General features: G+C 44.8%; 1 protein-coding gene across 3 annotated transcripts in view; it reads right to left on the bottom strand.

The window, feature by feature from the left end:
- The window catches only part of LOC140408883 (ubiquitin-protein ligase E3A-like), a 63,852-nt gene that overhangs the window by 14,075 nt on the left and 34,363 nt on the right, over window positions 1–15,414 (bottom strand). For 2 of the 3 annotated variants that reach the window (XM_072496720.1, XM_072496722.1), the window contains exons 7-8: window positions 10,130–10,285; window positions 363–436 (exon numbers count right to left, since the gene is read on the bottom strand). In XM_072496720.1, coding sequence (XP_072352821.1) covers window positions 363–436; window positions 10,130–10,285 — 230 coding nt within the window. Of the gene's footprint in view, window positions 1–362; window positions 437–7,255; window positions 8,443–10,129; window positions 10,286–15,414 lie in introns of those variants that run through there. The other variant, XM_072496721.1, reaches the window with a different exon arrangement.

Genomic DNA, 15,414 nt, shown 5'->3' with positions numbered 1-15,414 from the left:
GCAAGGGGCAAGGTTGAGAAGGCAGGCTTTCATGAATAACCTCCATTATCTTTTAATCTGCTGCAACCCTTCTTGGATTTTTTTTTTTTGGATTTCTTTGTTTATTGTCACGTGTACCAAGGTACAGTGAAATGTATTTTTCTGCGAGCAGCTCAACAGATCATGAAGTACATGAAAAGAAAAGGAAATAAAAGAAAAGAAAATACATAATAGGGCAACACAAGGTACACAATGTAACTACATAGCACCGGCATTAGGTGAAGCATACAGTGGTGTGTTAATGAGGTCAGTCCATAAAAGGGTTGTTTAGGAGTCTGGTAACAGCGGGGAAGAAGCTGTTTTTAAGCACAAAGACAAAATACCTTACTATCCGAGATTCCTTTGTAAATCCTCCATCATATTCTGTGGCCTCTTCAAGTGCATGAAAATCCAGATTCTGTAAAGGTACAAAACTGTGGATTATCAACTAAACTCTGCCTTGTAGCATCTGCTAGAGAAAACAGAGACAGAGGGCACGATTTAACGGAAACATTTTTCAGTGTTATTTAGGGCACGATTAGCGGGGTGTTTCTCAACGGTTGGGTTGGTCAGATCGTGGCCTGTATTCAACAGCACTTAGTCCTGGAAATGAGCCCCGACGAGCTTCTCACCATTACCAGCTTTCTCGCTGATTCGCCAGATTCGCACCTCAGCGTCTTGCCATGAAAAAGGGGGAGCTGCTTTTCAACGCTCTCTCACCACTCACTCCAGTCAAAGCACAAGCAAGGCAACGCGCAGACCTGCTCCTGGCTTTGGGGATGCCGACCTGGCCAGGTTCCTCAACACTGTGGATGAGAGACGGGACATCGTGTTCCTTTGAGGGTCAGAGGACCAGCAGCAGGGTCACCAATGCACCCTGGGAGGCAGCGGCAGTGGCTTTCAGTGCGGATAGCATGACCAGGAAGACGGCCGTACAATGCTGGAAGACCAACAACCTCCACTGAGATGCAAGGGTAATTTGCCACCTCTCTCCTGGTATCAGATCCTCCTGCCACCACCCCCTCACCGCCAAATAAAATCACCTCGCGCACTCCTCACATCTGATTTTCGTGCTTGTTCCTCAGCAATCCTGGCACCCACCAGCACAATCCCTTCATGACCAGTTGTGGTGCCCACACATGCCACCTGTCATTAACCCCCCCGATCCATCAAGTGAGCGGCCCACAAAGCATTCTCTTTGGGAGAAGACAGCCCATTATAAGCGGGAAAGGGCCAAGACGGAGGGGGTGGAAGCGATGGAGAAGTCCCAAAGGCTAGGGGCACAGGTGATGATGCCGACAATGCGTAGCACAGAGGCTAACAATGCTAGGGTGGCGACCACAGTGGAAAGTCTGAAGCACGAGGTCAGTGTCTTGATGGTGGTGTCCAAGACATGGTTCAGTCTGTGACGGCCATAGCTGAGGGCCTCAACATCATGTCCCAGTCGCTGAGGGACATGCCCCATAGGCAAGTGGACAGCCGAGTTTGTCCCAGTCACTGAGGGATGTGTCACAGCCGCAGGTGGACATTGTCAGGGCATTGCAGGGCTTGGCTCAGTTGCTGAGGGCTTTGACACCAAGGAGACAACAGGGAGGTGCCAGAACTGGCAGAGCCAGCTGACGCGGAAGCCTCTGGAGGTCACTCCAGCTGCCCCTCCATTCCACAGAGACCCCAGGGCCCTACTGCTAGGGAGGAGGAAGTGCTGGAGGACAACCCGAGCCTGCCACTAAGAAGACGATGGTGGCCTCCAGTTCTGGGGTGATGTTACACAGACCCTGGGAGGATGGAACAAGGTAGTCAGGAGCGGGGGGTGGGAGGGTCAGGGAATTGGGGGGTGGAATGAGGATGGCAAATCCCCAAGTACACGTTGGGTTGTGGCTGGCATCCCCCACTGGGTTCCTCCTCGGTCTGATGAGTGGCCAGGTCTTCAGGGAGTGCAGTGACCCCCTGCACATGGGGTGCTGCTTCCAGCCTGCATCAACGCTGCTGACACCTTCTCCAGCATCCGGCTGCCTGGACTTCCATCAGCGTCATGAGGGCAGCTTCTGTGGGACCAACATAATTAGCCATATTGTTATATATATATGGAATTAGAGATAAAGAGAGAACAACAGTCAGATAGGGCTCTGGAATGAGGATGGCATGGGCTGATGGACAAAGCCTCGGCCTTTGAGAATTGGACGAGGATGAGGGTCTCCCTGGTCCTCTGTGCATGCTGGACCCTTGCCGCCACCTGTCCTCCATCCTCTGGCTCCATCTGCGGTTCCTCCCCAGGCTCAACCACCGTCCACTTCTGGTCCGTCTCCTCCTCCGCAGAGGAGGCCGCATGTCCCTCTTCCTCCAGCATGCCGCCCCACTGCTGTGCCAGGTTGTGGAGGGCACAGCAGACCACCACAATGCGGGAGATCCTCAGGGGTTGTACTGCATTGCACCCCCAGAGCCGTCCAGGCATTGTACCGCATTTTGAGCAGTCCGATGCACAGTTCAACGTGGTGGCAACGTGGGCCTCGGCCTCTGGCCTACGCACTACATCATCAGCCAGGACCTCAGCGGGTATCCCTTACCCACCAAGGTACAACTGTCATCCTGGGGTGGTCCTCGGAGATGCTGGGGGATCTCAAACTGTTCCAGGATGCAGCTAATTATGCACACACTTGCATGAGCCGGTGGTGATGGCCGCACATGGGTTGAACATTTAGGCAGTGTTAATGAAGGGCACGCCCTGATGCCCTGGTGCGCGCAAGGCGATCTGCGTGCCATCAATTACCCCCTGGATCTGGAGCATCCAGCGATGGCGGGGAATCCTGCAGTGCGGGCATCTTGGTGGGCTTGGTCTAGTTCAAAGTTGATATAGTCTGCTGTCCAGGCATACAGAGAATCAGTGACCTCACGGATGCACTTGTAGGCTGTAGCTTGTGATATGCCCCATTCCTGGACTGAACTGGTTGCATAAATGTTCAGGGCTGCGGTGACCTTCGCGGCCATCGGGAGCGAGTGTCCTCCTCCTCCACGGGGTGCCATGTTCCCGAGGACGTGGCACATGTGCCGCACTGTCTCCTGCAGCACATGCTGCCCAATATCGCTTCACAAGACCAACGATGTCTGTACACGTTGGGTTGTGGCTGGCATCCCCCACTGGGTTCCTCCTCGGTCTGATGAGTGGCCAGGTCTTCAGGGTGTGCAGTGACCCCCTGCACATGGGGTGCTGCTTCCAGCCTGCATCAACGCTGCTGACACCTTCTCCAGCATCCGGTTGCCTGAACTTCCACTTCCATCAGCGTCATGAGGGCAGCTTCTGTGGGACCAACATAATTAGCCATATTGTTATATATATATATATATATATATGGAATTAGAGATGAAGAGAGGACAACAGTCAGATAGGGCTCTCTCCCCGGACCCTCAAATCCCCTCAAGTCACACCACCGTTACGTATCTTGCCTTCTTGCAGAGTGCTCACACACGCCCAACTACATCAGGAGCCCCTTGATGCCAGACCTATGCTGGGAACAATGGTGAGACCGTGCGCAGCTGCCCCCTTTTGATCTACACACATACGCTATGGCTGCGAGGATATCTCCAGTGCTGAAGCTCAGCCCTCGACTGTTTGATTGTTGGTTGCTGCCTCCATGGTGCTGACGCTTCTAGAGTTCATTAAAAGTGTTCAGGCTTCAAAGTTTGATTGCAATGTGATGCAATAATCATCATTTGAGGCTCAGCACACGTACCCACGAGAAGCCACTTTAGAATATTTTGTTTATTAAATGGTCAACGGTAACAAAGATTTGAAAATCAACTACATGACATTCCACATATAACACTAACCATTAAACAACAAGGAACAGTCACTGTTCCATACTGGTATCAATGCAAAGCCATATCAGCTCATTTTCACAAAAAAAAACACACGGTATCACTCCTCGCAGGTCCCTCAACAGAAACAGAGGATAAGCCTGAGAATGTGTTGTCATGTCCAGAACTGTGGCATTGAAAAGATCGGTCCATCAATGTGCTACTTGTCTCACGCATCAGGGCCATTCTCGGCCCAGGAGCAGTAGCTGTGCCAGTTACTTGCAGCACTCACCACACCAGCAACAAAAGTAACAGCAATCTGCGAAAGCATTTTTCCAACTGCGTCATCAGGTGGCCCATTTGGATCAATGACACGCACCAGGTCCCACAGTGTCTTCTTGCTTCAAACCAGATTGCTTTCTGGACTCATACTCCCCCTTGAGCCCGGAGTTCCTGGACCCAGTTATCTTAGAAAAAATTGTCCTTCCTTTTGGCTACAGAAAAGGAAAGAAACAGCAACCTCCAGGCATATACTGAGGCATGATCCAGAACTCTCCATCGGCAACGGGACGCTTAGATAGCAAACTGATTCGCACCTGGCGCGAATCTCAGTTTTTGCTTTTCCTGCTATTTAACCGGTGCATCCAGATCCACGCCAGGCACAACGCAGTGGTTAAATCGTGCCCAGAATGTCTGAAAGGGCTTAACAAGGGAACAAGAAAGGACATCAAAGGAAAGGAAGAAATGCTTAAGGGGACATACCAAAACACCAAAGAGATAGAATTTTGAAAAGACTTTGATGGTAGACAGACTGGTATGAGACTATGGTTTGGGCATCTGACTTAGTGGGAATAGTGCCAAGGGACAATGCTAATCCACTTTGGAGGTTAGAAGGAAAATCAGCAGTAATCCAGAAAGCAGAGGGTGGGAGCATGACATGAGAGTGGAGAAAGCTATTGAGATAATATAGAACAAAAGAGAAGAATTTAAAACTGCAGATAAGGACTTTAGAATATACTGAGAGGGATCAAAACAGCGCATCTTGGCACCATTGAGGTAGTGAATGTGTTGTGAAAGGGGCATGTTCCAGATTAACTTAATCTGTGCAAAGGATGATTAGCAATAATGATATATATGCGAGTTAAGCATTTGTATGCAAGTCGTGCTAGTATCATTACGATCTCTTTTTTAAAAATAAAAATTTCCAATTAAGGGGCAATTTAACACAGCCAATCCACCTACTCTGCACATCTTTAGGATATGGTGGTGAGACCAATGCAGTCACAGGGGAAACGCACAAACTCTACATGAACAATAGCCAGAGGCCGGGATTGAACCCGGGTCCACGGTGGTGTGAGGCAGCAGTGCTAACCACTATGCCACCGTGCCGCCCCATACAATCTCAATTCTACATTTATTATTTGAGTGTGAAAGAAATTGGCAAATTTTTAATGTCAAAAATGAATGTCTCTTGGCACTAAAAACAGTGACCTGAATTTTACGCTCTTCACACTACCAGCGGGTTTTAAGATGGGGTGGAACGTGAAATTGCATGGACGGGATTCCCACTGGCCCGACACTAAGTTGCAGGCACATTGCTGAAGTGCTTCTTCCAGCCACAATGGGAACCTCATAGTCCTCCAAGCCCGCAAGGTCCACTTCTACCTTCTTCCCAAAATCCACAAACAGGATTGACCTGATCAATCCATCATATCAACCTGTTCGTGCCCCACAAAACTCATTTGTTCCTATCTTGACTCCATACTCTCAGCCCTTTTCCAGTCTCTTCCCACCGACAATCATAACTTTGCTGATGCCCCACGTTATAGCCACAATTTCCGGTTGCCTGGCCCAAAGCCAGGCAACTGGATGTCTAATCCGTCTACACTCCATCACCCACCAGGATGATCTGATGTTTGTCCGCTTCTTCCTTGAGCAGAGCCTGAATCATCCACATACACAGCCACTCTGCTCTGCATTGCTGAACCTGTTTTTGACTCAACAATTTCTCCTTTAACTTGTCTCACTTCCTGCAAACCAATGGTGTGGCTATGGGTACCTGCATGGGCCCCAGATATGTCCGTCTTTTTGTAATATATGTGGAACATTCTTTGCTCCAGTTCTACTCGGGCCCTTTCCCACAACACTTTCCATTACATCGATGACTGCATCAGTGCAATTTTATGCTCTCGACTGGACCTGGGAAGATTTATCGATTTTGCTTCCAATTTCCACCCCTCTTTTACCTTCACATGGTCCATCTCCAACACTTACCTTCCTTGACCTGTCTGTCACCATTTGCAGTGATAGACTGACCACTAATATTCATTACAAACCCTACTCCAACAGCTTCCTTGACTACAGTTCATCACACCCCACTTCTTGTAAAAACTCCATCCCATTCTCCCAGTTTTTCAACATTTGCCACATCTATTCGTATGCCACCTTCCAAAACGGCACTTCTGACATGTCTTTATTTTTCCTGAAGTGAGGGTTCCTCCCCCACTGTGATTGACAGAACACACAACCATGTCTGATCCAACTCTCTCATCTCTGCCCTCACCCCTGCCACTCCCTCCTAGAATATGATAGGTCCCCCTTAGCCTCACTTTTCACCCCACCAGGCTCCGCATTCCAAGGATCATCCTCTACCATTTCCGCAAATCTCAGCATGATACTACCACCAACCACATCTTTCACTCACCCACCCAGTCAACATTCCACAGGAACTGCTCCACTACGCAACACCCAACACATCATTCTCTTCCCACAGCGTCTTCCCTTGCAATTGCAGAAAGTACAACATCTGTCACTTTACCTCTTCGCTCCGCACCGTCCAAAGTCCCAAACAGTCCTTTCAGGTGAAGCAGCGTTAAATTTGCAACTGCTTCAATTTGGTCTACTGCGTTTGCTGCTCCCAATGCGGTCTCCTCTGCACTGGGAGGCGAAATGCAAACTGGGTGGTCGCTTTGCAGAGCACCTTCACTCAGTCTGCAAGCATGACCCTGACCCTCCTGTCGCTTGTCATTTCAACTCACCATCTTGCTCTCATACCCAAATGCCTATCCTTGACCTGCTGAAATGTTCCAGTGAAGCCCAATGCAAACTGGAGGAACAGCACCTCATCTTTCGACAGGCATTTTACAGCCTTCTGGACTCATCATGGAGTTCCAACAATTTCAGAATGTGAACTTTCTCCTCCATCTTGACCCCCCCCCTTTTAAATTCAAATGTCTTTGTCCTGGTGCACCCCTTCGCCACCCCACCCCCAGAGGGCCACTGTCGCTTGTTCTTATGTTTTCCTTTCACAAACCTTTGTTCTGCTATTTACACATTCTGCCATCTTACTGTGGTAACTCAACCACAAAAAAGTAATTGAAACAAGTTGTGAAAGTTAATCTTCTTTAATATATAAAAATAACAAAGTTTAAAATACAATATGGACTCAAAAACGGGAGCAACTAGCTAAACATTGAAATAACAGTAACAGAATGGAATTAGAACTGCTGACAGCTAAATATGAATCCACAAAGGTTAAACTAATGACATTACAGCACTTACTGATGACATCAGCAATGAATTTAAATGAGTAGATGCATATTAATAATACTCTATAACACTTACCTTTGTGCCACTATCGGCACCTTCTTAAGTGCTTTAATGCTTCCTTTGTCTTGTGCCCAAAACATCTTTCTCTAATTGTCCCTGTTTCCAGCTATCAATGACTTTCTACTCTGCTTCCCCCCTCTTAAACAGTGTAAAATCCATCACATTTCTCCCCATTTTAACTCAAGAATCTCACAAACTTGAAACATTCTCCCCGTGTCTGCGTGGGTTTCACCCCCACAACCCAAAGATGTGCAGGATAGGTGGATTGGCCATGCTAAATTGCCCCTTAATTGGAAAAGAAATTGGGTACTCTAAATATATATATTTTTTTAATTAAGGGATGTAGGCTTTACTGGCTTGGCCAACATTTATTGCCTATCCACAATTGCCCTTGAGAATGTGGTGATGAGCTGCCTTCTCGAACTGCTGCAGTCCATGTGGTGTGGGTACACTCACAGTGCTGTTAGGGAGGAAGTTCCAGGATTTTGAACAGTGACATAAAGCCAAGTCAGGGTGGTGAGTGGCTTAGAGGGGAACTTCCAGGTGGTGGTGTTCCCATAACATCTGCTCTTGTCCAATCTAGATGGTAGTGGTCATGGGTTTGGAAGGCGTTTTCTAAGGATCCTTGGTGAGTTCCTGCAGTTCATCTTGGAGGCAGTACAGTCAAGGTTCATTAGACTGGTTTCTGGAATGACAGGGTTGTCATATGATGAGAGATTGAGTAATTTGGACATATGATCTTTGAAGTTTGGAAGAATCAGAGGTGATCACATTGAAACAGTGTTAAGAAGAGACATTACAGACACTGAGGACTGGTTTCCTCTTACTTGAGGACGTAACACGAGGGAAAAATCTCCGGATAACATGTAGAATGTCATTTAAATACCATTTAGATGTCATTCAGAAATGAGATGAGTAAAAAGTTCTTCACTCAGAGGATTGCGTATTTTTGGAATTTTCTACTCAAGACGTTTGTGGATGCTCCATCATCAAGAATACTTGAGGCTGAGATCGATTTTGTGTCTATCGGGAAATCAAGAGAGATAGGGAGTTTGGCAGGGAAGTGCAATTAAGGCTATTATCAAATCAGCCATTGTCAAATTGAATGGCAGAACACGCCCAAGGGGCTGTATTATCTACTTCTGCTTCTAATTCTTATGTTCTTACAATCTCATATGGTGGTTATACAATTATTCCCCCTCCCCACCTCAACAAACAATTTGGGTGTTAAAACCTTAATGCTACTAGATATGTTCAGCTAAGGTCTGTGCGGAGTCTGCACATCCTCCCGGTGTGTGCGTGGGTTTCCTCCGGGTGCTCCGGTTTCTTCCCACAGTCCAAAGATGTGCAGGTTAAGTGGATTGCCCATGATAAATTGCCCTTAGTGTCCAAAATTGCCCTCAGTGTTGGGTGGGGTTACTGGGTTATGGGGTTCCCGTACCAGCCTCCCCAAACAGGCGTCGGAATGTGGCGACTAGGGGCTTTTCACAGTAACTTCATTTGAAGCCTACTTGTGACAATAAGCGATTTTCATTTCATTTCATTGGGTGGAGGTGTTGACCTTGGGTAGGGTGCTCTTTCCAAGGGCCGGTGCAGACTAGATGGGCAGAATGGCCTCCTTCTGCACTCCTTCTGATAAAGGTGAGAACTTCTTTGCACCTTATCGAAGGGCAAATCATAGAATCAAATCATAGAATTTACAGTGCAGAAGGAGGCCATTCGGTCCATCGGGTCTGCATCAGCCCCTGAAAGAGCACTCTACCTAAGCCCACATATTACCCTATTCCCCATAACCCAGCAACCCCACCTAACGTTTGGACACTACGGGGCAATTTAGCGTGACCAATCCACCTAACCCGCACATCTTTGGACTGTGGGAAGAAACCTGTGCACCCAGAGGAAACCCACGCAGACACGGGAAGAACATGCAGACTCTGCACAGACAGTGACCCAAGTAGGAATCGAACCCGGGTCCCTGCCGCTGTGAAGCAACAGTACTAACCACTGTGCTACCGTGCCGCCCCGGGAGGAACAGATATAGTTGCCCACATTTGATCTAACAAATATTCATGTGAGCCATTATAATATTCCAGATAAAGGGCCTTGGAACACAATGATAAACTGTTCTCTGATAATCTCTCAGATAAGTACATGAAGAGAGAGATTGGTGAAGACGAATGTAGGTCCCCTACCGACAGAAATGGGGGAATGCATAATAGGCAACAAAGAAATGGCTGAGCAACTGAATACATAATAATAATAATAATAATAATAATAATAATAATCGCTTAATTTCACAAGTAGGCTTCAATTAAGTTACTGTGAAAAGCCCCTAGTCGCCACATTCAGGCTCCTGTTCGGGGAGGCCGGTACGGGAATTGAACCCGCGCTGTTGGCCTTGTTCTACATTACAAGCCAGCTGTTTAGCTCATTGTGCTAAACCAGCCCCTTAGTATAGTATATGGTACATAGCACACAGTATATAGAATATAAAAGTGGGTCTGGGCTTACTTACATTCAGCTGCTCAAAGTGGAATAAGTTTGATTTTTACTCTTTCCTGTTAAAGCCCTTGGGAGGATCAGAGATGGGAATCTATTACCTTGGTATCTTACCAAGATTATAGTATGATTGTACAATATCATCAGTATCAATAGACAAGAGAATAGCAAAATAAAATTATTTTGGTGAATCTATGTAAGCAATACTCACCCTGCTGCCGCAGATTAGCTGTTCGATTTCTTCTGGTCTGAAAAGGTATTTTAAGGGAGACTCATTTGTGACCATTTGAAAACCACGACTGAAAGCTCGGAATTGCTTTTCCACTGATTGGTTCAAAATATAGTTGGTATATAGTTGAACAAATTCCTGAACCAAAAGAGACACGTTAGAAACCTAAAGGCAGCATTTAATTAAAATATTTAAAGTAGAATATCACACTTCCACCATGACAAAATCAATTGTCATATTAAAATAAAACAATGTTTCTGTAGAATACAAATAATTCTTATGTCATAGCCAAATACATTTCTAGGTTTGCTAGGTGAAAGAAATCTCTGCAATAATAATGGCTCAAAATAGGTGATAATCATGCACACTAACAAGCAGCGTTTCCTGTAAGCTGTGTGGTAACCCAAAAGACCCCCCACAGGCTGTGCACTAGTTGACTGCATTTGTGAAGCCACACAAACAGATTTAAAGAAGGAGTACACGGAAATAAATCAGGGAACGTTGATATCCGAGATGATAAACATTGCAGCGCTATTGGGAAAATGTTGGGAGTGGTACTAGTTAAGTTATTGTTGCAGTGAGATAGCATGGGTGTCATTGTCAATGTTGGCTGTCCCTTGATTTAAGGATGACACCTCATTAGGTTTGAGAGTTTCTGCCATGGGTCTTCATGTGACTGAACATGCAGATTCTTGATCCACTGATTTTTCAGTACATGGGACAGGATGTCCCGCGAGGTAGTGGAATTTAGAGTGCAAAATCGGCTTCCTTTTCTTTTCTTCTCTATTACAACTCTGTCTCATCATTAAGATGTTGTGAATCAAAGCATGAGGCAGCTTAATGGACAAGTTGCCACTATTTTGAACAACTGATTGCAAGCTCCTCCCAGTCATTAATGTCAATGCTGCTGCGCTTCATTGAGAGGTTCAGAGTTCCCCAAAAGTGTTTTCCTTTTCCTCTCCAGGAATGTTGGCCAGTTGAGAGGAGATGCAGGGGAGATGCTTTTCAGCCATTTGGACACAGCATCCAGTCCATCAAGGTTGATTTTGCAGGAATTTTGCCCGAATGCTTGCAAAGCTTACTTCAAGGACACCAGTACGTGTTCAACAGTCCCCCCCATTGAATCTGGAGAATGTAGCAGAGGTATTGCTAATAGAACTTCTCTCGCGCCTTTCTGTGTCACTGGTACACAGTCTAGATCTCACTGTATTACAGGAATGTGGTTCTGTACCCTTGGGCTTTTGTTGACTTGCAGAGCTGGGACTTTGCCCTGGGAGCTTATTGTCAAATACTCACTGCTATAGTTAGTAAAAGACGGAGCTGGAGCAGCTGATTAGGTGTTGGATCTCATTGTCAAAGGCGGCCGCCAACATACAGGAAGCGTTCAATATATTCCAGAATCTCTTCTTCAACATAGATGGGAGGTGGTCATGACAGGCCAATAGTTTCCTTCTCTGCTTCTATGCCATCTTATACTTGTAAAATCTAATGTGACAGTTCTGAGAGAATTCTGTATTGTTGCAGGTGCCATCTTTTGAAGACTCTTCAAGTATATGTGAAACACTCAAGTAACAACAGGGAATTCCCCCAGTGTTCTGGTCAGGATTACACCTCAACTAATATAACAAACAAAATCCTGTTACCATCTCACTGTTGCATGTGGCAACCTGTATACAAAATTGACTGCTGTTCTTGCTTACAGTTGTGACTACTGAAAAAATAATTAATTGACACATTTTTGGCAGCTTTTGGTTCACTGTTTTCTTATTATACCCAAGTGATATTGTTACAGATTACATACAGAGCAAACAATTAGCTTTATTACCTTAAATGTTGTGAATAAAATAGTAATGTTAGTGCAACTGACTCTGGGACAAGAAGTTAACTCATTCCACATTAGATTGTATTGCAAATTCATGGTCAATGGTGTTGCGAATATCTCGTTCGTGGCTCATGTTTATATTTTAGAGGTAATTTTTAGTTCTGGGAAGATTAAATTTCTAAGGGTAAGGTAATTAAAATGCTGGGCTTTAGAGATTGCCAAAATTACTCAAAAAATGAAAGGTCAAAAGGTTACTCACATTTAATAGAGTCACAAGAGATACGGCTATAAAGCAGCAGGTGGGCTTACTTAGTTGGAGAAATTGTAAATGAGAGATAATTAACTTAAAGTTTGAGGGCAAGCCAGAGTGGACTACGTCATCATGGAAATGGATGTTTAGGAAGGCTCTCTGGTATCAATGTAGCTGGAAATGTGGACCCCGTGTGCTTTACAGTTAACAGAAAAGTTAATCAAAATAAATGACAGTTAGATAGAACTGCACTGTAGACAAATTAAAATACCAACATCATTCTCGGCTGCTTGGAAGATAGGTAAATTTTAATCTCAGTTTGAATTTTCTGAGGAACAAACGATAGAAGATTGCCTAGTTTGAAGCTTGTGCAATAATCTACAGTAGGCCTCATAGTGTCTTACTGCAAAAGTAACCAGAAGATTAGCTTGGAAGCAATGGAAAAGTAACCCATACAAGGGGCTGAGGCTGCCACAGTGAATAGAGGGTAAAGAAAAGTTTTGCCTTGGAGAAAAGCTGGGCTGAGCAAAATTCTCCAGAGGATTTTGGTATACTTATGTGTGTCCTCTATGGAAGTCAATAACTTGAAGACTGATATGGTTAATAAGAGAACTTCTGGAGGAAGTAGGAAGCAAACCTGAGTGCACAGCATATATAGTCATGAACCATATATATATATATATATAAATTTATTGCGCTTGTTTTGTTATATATACACAATAAAGTTAGCTTTTTCTAAATAAAAGTGAAATCTTGTGACATAATTCTATTGATTAAAACAAGCAAATTGGAATGGTCCCCAACTGGATCGTAACAATCAATGGATTGATGCACCAAAGACGTTTCATTGAAATGAACCTTTGAAGTCTTGTGACCTCAAATATAGGGATCGACTTATGCACCACAAACAAAAGTGAACCACCAGCATGTGTGAAAAGTCATTGGCATCCAGCACAAAAAGTAGAGGTGCCTTAAACCTCCATGCATCTTCACAACACAACCCATATCATCTGCCTGGTCCCTTACACTCAATTATAAGGTACTGGTTAAGTAAAGCATGCATTTGTGTGATAATTCGACATTGACTCTTAATACAAGTATAGCATGTGATGGTTAAAAGGAACGGTTAACTTATATGTTGAGCATATGCAAAAATATGATTTGGGGGCCAGAAAAATGGGGTCCTCTTAAATACCTGGTAAACTTTTTTGTCACAATTTATGGTAATTTGTAGTGTGAACTTAGTTTACCAGGTGATTTAGTGGGGAATTAAATTTAGTATCTATAAACCTTAAAACTTGCATGATAGAAATTCAGCCCAGTTGCTGTCATTCCTCTCTTTATGATGTGACAAAGACTGATGTGAAAGCTGCAATATATATACAAATTAAAACAATATCGTATGGCCATCCACTGTAACTCAATTTCTTCAACACTTATTTCCCTCATCCTATAACTGAAATGCTCGTTAACCTCAAGCTTGGTGCGATATGATTACAACTTCTGCAGTTTCTTAGTCTTCTCTTGTCAACCTTATAGATGTCTGCAAAACAGATCTTGGTCTTTGACAATGGTATCCAAAATGAAAAGTCATAAATGAAGCTTTTTACCTATACTTTTATGTTTATTTGCAGTTTCAAATAAAATCACTAACTTTGAACTAGCGTTTTCAAAAATAAAAGCAATATGGTCAGAATACATTTAAAGGTACATCAATTGCAATATTCATTAGAAGAAACAAAACCAATTTTTTCTTTGATTTCACTCCTCACATGTTGCTCCGTAACAATGAATAAGTGCATACTACAAACAGATAGGTTTGCATTGAGAATATCAGTGAAGTTATCAGCACTCATCATTATGGAGCAAAATAGACAGTAACTTCCAGAGAATGTACATGCAGTTAAAAGCCAAAGTTGTGGTCCAAGTTACCTTGTTTCTCGATCTGTTGTGCTATACATACAAACATAAAAAATAGAAGTCGGCCACTTGGCCCTTGATGTCTACTCCACCATTTAATGAAATCATGTCTGATCTGATTGTAGCTTCAGCATCACATGGAGGAAAGGGTTCCAAAGATTCACATCCCTCAGAAAAAAATTCTCATCTCTTCCTTAAATGAGCGACTCCTTGTTTTTACACAAAGTTCCCTAGATTCTCCCACAAGAAGAAAAATTCTTTCCATTATCAATCATGACAAGACACCTCAGGAGTTGCCTCTAACTCTTTTAAACTCCAGCGGATGCAAGCCTAGCCTATCCATAGGACAACATGCCCAATCCAGGTATTAGTTGAACAAACTAACACTTCCCCACATTATACTCCTTGCCTGGTCTTTGCCCACTCACTTCTCTGCACTCTTCTAAAGCACATACATACTTCCTTAATTAAGGATGATGTGGAGATGCCGGCGTTGGGCTGGGGTGAGCACAGTACAAAGTCTTACAACACCAGGTTAAAGTCCAACAGGTTTGTTTCGATGTCACTAGCTTTCGGAGCGCTGCTCCTTCCTCAGGTGAATGAAGAGGTATGTTCCAGAAACACATATATAGACAAATTCAAAGATGCCAAACAATGCTTGGAATGCGACCATTAGCAGGTTATTAAATCTTTACAGATCCAGAGATGGGGTAACCCCAGGTTAAAGAGGTGTGAATTACATCAAGCCAGGACAGTTGGTAGGATTTCGCAGGCCAGATGGTGGGGGATGAATGTAATGTGACATGAATCCCAGGTCCCGGTTGAGGCCGCACTCATGTGTGCGGAACTTGGCTATAAGTTTCTGCTCGGCGATTCTGCGTTGTTGCGCGTCCTGAAGGCCGCCTTGGAGAACGCTTACCCGGAGATCAGAGGCTGAATGCCCTTGATTGTTGAAGTGTTCTCCGACTGGAAGGGAACATTCCTGCCTGGTGATTGTTGCGCGATGTCCGTTCATTCGTTGTCGCAGCGTCTGCATGGTCTCGCCAATGTACCACGCTTCGGACATCCTTTCCTGCAGCGTATGAGGCAGACAACGTTGGCCGAGTCGCACGAGTACGTACCGCGTACCTGGTGGGTGGTGTTCTCACGTGTAATAGTGGCATCCATGTCAATGATCTGGCACGTCTTGCAGAGATTGCCATGGCAGAGTTGTGTGGTGTCGTGGTCACTGTTCTGAAGACTGGGTAGTTTGCTGCAAACAATGGTTCGTTTGAG

Source organism: Scyliorhinus torazame, chromosome 3 (genome assembly GCF_047496885.1).
Source record: "Scyliorhinus torazame isolate Kashiwa2021f chromosome 3, sScyTor2.1, whole genome shotgun sequence".
Taxonomy (NCBI): domain Eukaryota; kingdom Metazoa; phylum Chordata; class Chondrichthyes; order Carcharhiniformes; family Scyliorhinidae; genus Scyliorhinus; species Scyliorhinus torazame.
The sequence above is the reverse complement of the archived record's forward strand: the minus strand, read 5'-3'. Positions and strand labels throughout refer to the sequence as shown.